Source organism: Mandrillus leucophaeus, unplaced genomic scaffold, assembly GCF_000951045.1.
Source record: "Mandrillus leucophaeus isolate KB7577 unplaced genomic scaffold, Mleu.le_1.0 Scaffold38, whole genome shotgun sequence".
NCBI classification, from domain to species: domain Eukaryota; kingdom Metazoa; phylum Chordata; class Mammalia; order Primates; family Cercopithecidae; genus Mandrillus; species Mandrillus leucophaeus.
The window spans coordinates 372,288-377,564 of record NW_012104031.1 but is presented as its reverse complement, the minus strand read 5'-3'; the positions used below and the strand labels follow the sequence as shown (position 1 = coordinate 377,564).

The 5,277-nt window shown below is 47.1% G+C and overlaps 1 protein-coding gene across 1 annotated transcript in view; it reads right to left on the bottom strand.

The window, feature by feature from the left end:
* Window positions 1–282: 282 nt before the first annotated feature.
* Window positions 283–5,277, bottom strand: part of SLC41A1 (solute carrier family 41 (magnesium transporter), member 1) — a 24,193-nt gene continuing 19,198 nt past the window's right edge. Inside the window, exon 11 of the mRNA XM_011990397.1 lies at window positions 283–2,886. Within this exon, the coding sequence (XP_011845787.1) occupies window positions 2,701–2,886 (186 nt within the window). The 3' untranslated portion in view covers window positions 283–2,700. The remainder of the gene's footprint in view (window positions 2,887–5,277) is intronic.

The following is a 5,277-nucleotide window of genomic DNA, read 5'->3' as shown; positions in this document are numbered from 1 at the left end:
CCTGCCACCATGCTTGGCTAATTTTTGTATTTTTAGTAGAGCCGTGGTTTCATTATGTTGGCCAGGATGGTCTCGATCTCTTGAGCTTGTGATCCGCCCACCTCGGCCTCCCAGAGTGCTGGGATTACAGGTGTGAGCCACTGCACCCGGCCGAGATGTTTCATTTTTTGTCACACTTTGGCCCCTTTCTACTCCTAAGTGAGGAGAGGGTAAGGCCTACAGAGGGGCCCAAGACAACAGCTGAAGCTGCTTTTTGATGAGACGTACAGGAAACACCAACCATCTAAATAAACGTCCTCTTTATTTTACCAAATATAATTTATCAGTTAAGTTGACATTTGTCAATTCAGTTATAGTAACTATAAATAATTCTCTTAAGACACAGTTCTGTAACTTTTTAAGGATACGAGAGTAAACCAATATTGCTCCTTGCAGCCAGGCCAAAAATACATGCAGTTGGTACAATCGGGGAAAATAAATGAATCTTCCATGAAAGTCACCTTCATTTTCTTTCCCTCTCACCCTCCAGTCCTCCTCTGCTCACACACTCAGGGCCTGGGGCATGCCTATCCGTCTGCTTTTTAAGCAAAGGAGGTCACTCCAGAGTCTTCTGGGACTACCTGGCCAAATTCCAGAGATGAGGAAGGGGCGAGGGACTGGGGCAGGGGTGGCTGGAGATCACAGGGACACAGCCTGAGGGGCAGAGGAGCTGGTTTCGGTGCCTGTACAAGAAGAATCTGTGTGCAAGTGTTTTTTGAAGTGGAGGAAAAGATGAAAAAAGTCCAGAGGGAGGAGGAAAAACAAGCCCAGGCTGGTGTTAATGAACTCTGTTGGATACAACTCCAACTAGATAACCTCTAAAATTCCTTCCAATTCTACGGTTCTATGATTCCAGAAGGAAGCCTGGAGGTCTGGGTAGAAACGGAGAGAGAGAAAATATAGTCTCTGGAGGTCTAGGGCAAGTTCCTGGGATAAGGTGTGGTCTTGGTAGAAACAGGATCATTGCCTAAGCCTTCCCTTGGAGGTGGGCCCTTGAGGCTACAGATGGAAGGGTTTCTGTGGAAGCTTCTGAGAGAGAAGTTAGAAAAAGCCTACATCCAAATCCCCAGATCTGTACATGTGTGACTGCAGATGGAGGCTCCAGCTTTCTCCCAATTCTGTGCTAGGCAGAGAAAAGTAGAAACAACCAGTTGATGTTCACCCTGCTAGTTTTAAATCCTCTTTTGGGTGCTTGGTGAGGAGAGATGGAGGGAAGGGAATGTGAGGAAGGGTCGTTTAGGGAAATAAACACTGGTTGACCAATGGGGCTGGTGGCTCTAGCTGTGGTCAGCATTGCACAGAGTTGGGGTCTAGTAAGGAGAAAGAGGCAGAAGAATCTGGCTTGAAGTAGATGCAAATACTTACAACGAGGAAACTTTCTCTGCCAGATTTAAAGGGGCACATGGCCTTTGTAACCTGGAGAATGAGGTGAGGTTAGAGCTGTGTTTCCCTTACCACTGGCTTGTCAGTGCCTGGTACAGTACCTAACAGATAGTAGGCACTCAATAAATACTGCTCAAAGAATGTTTCAGACCATGCTTGCCTGCAGGAGAGCTCATCTTGCAGAGGCTGCATATTTGCTGAATGAGCGAATGAATGATGGGTGAATGTTTGTGGGCAGAAGCCAAGAAAGAAGAAAACTGACCTCTATGGCATGACAGAATGAGTAATTTTAGGAAGTGACAGGGTCCAAGGTGATCAAGTGATTATGTTCTCAGGAGAAACGGCAGCAATGAGACACCCGTGGTTGTCCTCAACCTCCAAACAATTCTCCACATACCCATGACCTGTCCCTAATCTCAAAACCCAACCTGGCAAGCTCTGGGGAAGGTAGTGCTTAGACAATTTGAGATGAAGGTTGAAGAGAGACAAAGAATCAGTCCTCTGGGCCCAGAGAGAATGTGGATTTTGGGGAACCTATAGGTGGACATGTGTCAACAGAGAGAAGAGTCCACTGTTCCATTTTTTCCTGAATATGACAATCAACTGGAAATGATCAGAGGGAGGGGTTGTTGATGTTGATCAGGTAAATGAACAAGAGGCATGTGCACACATTGAAAAGTCAGTCCACCTTACTCTTTCTGAGTGGGAGGGCTTAGGTCCAGAGGGCAAGAGAATAGAGCTGGGATCACAGGGGCCTGGAGCAGCTGTCTCCTGTCCAGAGCTTTGAAGCTGGTCCACTTCTACAAAAGTATGTCTGTGTTTGGGAGTGTTACTTATTCTTCTGTCCCTCTGTTCAACCAAAAATAAAACAAAACAGATAAAAAGAAAACAAAACCAAAAACCCAGAGCCCACTCACAAAGGGTTTCTCATTAGGGCCAAGACAGGTTGCTAAAGCCAAACCCCATGTCCCCAGATTCCAGACAAAACTCCCTTGCCCCAGTCCACATCACCTGGAGGCACCCACCATGAAATTGCACTTGGTGATTGTCTCAAAAACCTACTTGTACTGCTTATCTCAGGCCGTCTGTCTTTCCTGGATTCTTGCTATACAAACTTGGCTCAATGTATAAAAATTCCCATTGAAAATAATGAGAATTTGGTATCAAAGTGAAGTCCTAGAAAGAGGTGGGAGTGTAGGGTGGAGTACGGACAGGGAAACAAAAGAAAAGTTTCAAATAGAAAGTGCAGAGGGATGGGGAAAAGGTTGAGTGACCAAGCTAGTCCCCGACATCCGTGTCTCGGTCCCCTATGAGCCAGAGGACATGGAAGCTGAGTGCTAGGAGCCCAGTGCCAAGCAGGTCCCCCAGAGCAGTCAAGTATGGGATGGAGAAGTTGTCTGGGTCCAGGCCCCGGCCCCACATCCAGTGCACCATCCAGTCTGCGATGTACAGGAGAATCAGCACCTGGGGAGACAAAAAGGGCCCAGCCTATAGCCATCCCCTCTCTCCAGGGGGAGCCAGAGGCCACATGATCATACCCATTCAGTGCCTCACAAGGCCTGGATGGCCACAGTCCTTACTTTTTATCTTCCTCTCTCCACTCCAGCAACCTCTCTGTGTTCCTCCACCCAACAATTACCACCTTGAGCAGACAACAGGCACAATGAGAGCTCTTTAGAAAGGAAGATGCTGCTACGGCCCAGGGTCACCCACATCAGCGTTATATTCTGCTCCCAAGTTTACCAAACGAGGAGCTTCCTGACCTAGATCCTACCTGTTGCAGGAACTCAGCCCTCTTGCCTCTAACTCTGGGTCACCTTATTCTGGGGTCACTCCAATTCCTGCCATGTTGGCCTTTCCAGGAGCCTGGCAGGGGGCTGGCTGTTGGAGTCAGCTTTTCCTAAAGGGATATCTTCTCTGGGCAGAGTGGTATAAGGACAGTGTTTGAAGCTGCTGCTGGCAGTTGTCTAAGTAACAGACGATCATCCCAAGCTGGCTTCCTCCTGACCCTTTTCATTCTGTTGTTGTGGCTTTCCATTCCATTTCCTCTCCATTCTTTGGGCTCAAAGAGTGCAAGTTTATTTTAACATTAGTCCTAATAAAGGTGAATTGGGAATAAGTCACCTCAATGTTAATATAAAGCAGACACTGCATACCAATTCAAAACACATTTGACATGATCTGCGGCTTTGATTTGTATCTGTGCTCTTGCTTACCTTCTATTCATACAGAGAATTAAGAATGACTCAGATCAGAATCTTGCCAGTGGGCCCAGGACCAGCAGCATCAACAACAGCTGGGCGCTTGTTAGAAATGCAGAATCTCTGGACCTCCTGAGTCAGAGTCCGCATTTAACAAGATTCACACGTGCTTTTAAGTTGGCGATGCCTTTGATCTAGAATACCATGGTGGGGCAGGCCTGAATCTCCTAGAGTCTGCACAGTGCCTGACATTTGGGCTCCCCTAAATGACTGCATCTGCGTGAGAATGAAACAGTTTCTGACGGTTAAGCTCCAATACAGTCAGTCATCTGGGAGGTTTTACCCTTGACTATACTGTGTAAATACTGTGGTATGAAAATTCTGCCCTAAGGGATCCAGATGCGGGAACCACAGCCCTTAAGGGATCCGGAAGCCAGAAGTGATATCTATCTTTAGGCAATCTTGGTTGCTCTCCTGTCCTCTCTCTCTTTTTTTAAAATTTTAGGCTCTGCCTGAGAGAATCCTGCCCTCTCTTCAAGGAAGCCAGAGGTGACTCTTCACATTCTCGCCTGCCCTGCACACAGCTGTCTTGTGATACCACGGCCTTGGCTCCCCTGCCCTCCGTAACTTCACACCCTTTCCAGCAGCTGCAGAAGGGTCCCAAATAAAGAGCATGGCCAGGAGGCCTTTGGGACGTGCCCTAGGAAGGGAATGGTAGCAGCTGTCCTCACATTCCAGCCTCCCGAGCAGGCCCCAGGACACACGGCTGGGAGGAGGTGGCAAAGGGATCAATAAGAGCCTTTACAGGGGATCAAGTGTCACGCTCTGGCCCTCCACAGATCTAGAGAGGAGAGCAGAGGCAAGAGTGTCTCCCAGGGTATTTATCATGAGTGATGGCACCGAGGCTCATCCTTTCCAATCCAGGCCAAGAGATGAGCTGAAAACCTCCACCACAGACCCTTGGCATATCCACCCCCACCTTCCCACCACGTGCTGCACTGGAACCCAGTAGCAATGGAATGCGACAGCTTGGCTAACTGCTGCAGGGCAACAGCATATGGCTGATTCTCAGCTCTGCCCCTGCCAAGATGTCCGAACACAACCTTTCTAAAGCTGGGGGTGAGGGGGCTGGAGGGACAGGTGTTAATCAATACACCGGTGAAATAAAATTATGGTCTGTGTATCATAGAATATGATGGAGCTGTAAGAAAATCAGGGTGTTGTCAGGGTGTTGTTCTCTTTATGTACTGATATGGAACGATCTCAAAGATAAACAAGTGAAAAATGCAGGGTGCAGACTGTGTACAGTATACCACATGTGTGTAAAAAAGAGGAGGGAAATAAGAAAAATATATGTTTACTTTTATAAATACAGAATAGGTTTGAAGGACACACAACAAAGAGATAATGCTGATGGTCTGTGAAGGAGAAAAACAGATGGCTGTGAAGAATAGGACAGAAAAGAAGACTTTTCACTGAGGTTTCACTATGAACCCTAAAACATTTTTGAACTATGTGACTGTTCAAAAATCAAACTTATAAAAATTTAAAAGGTAATAATAAGGGTGGACCTAGCTGTAAAGGGATAGCATAAGGGAGCCTTGTGGTGATGAAACAGTTTTCTGTGTTTTGGTTATAGTGGTGGCCACACAAA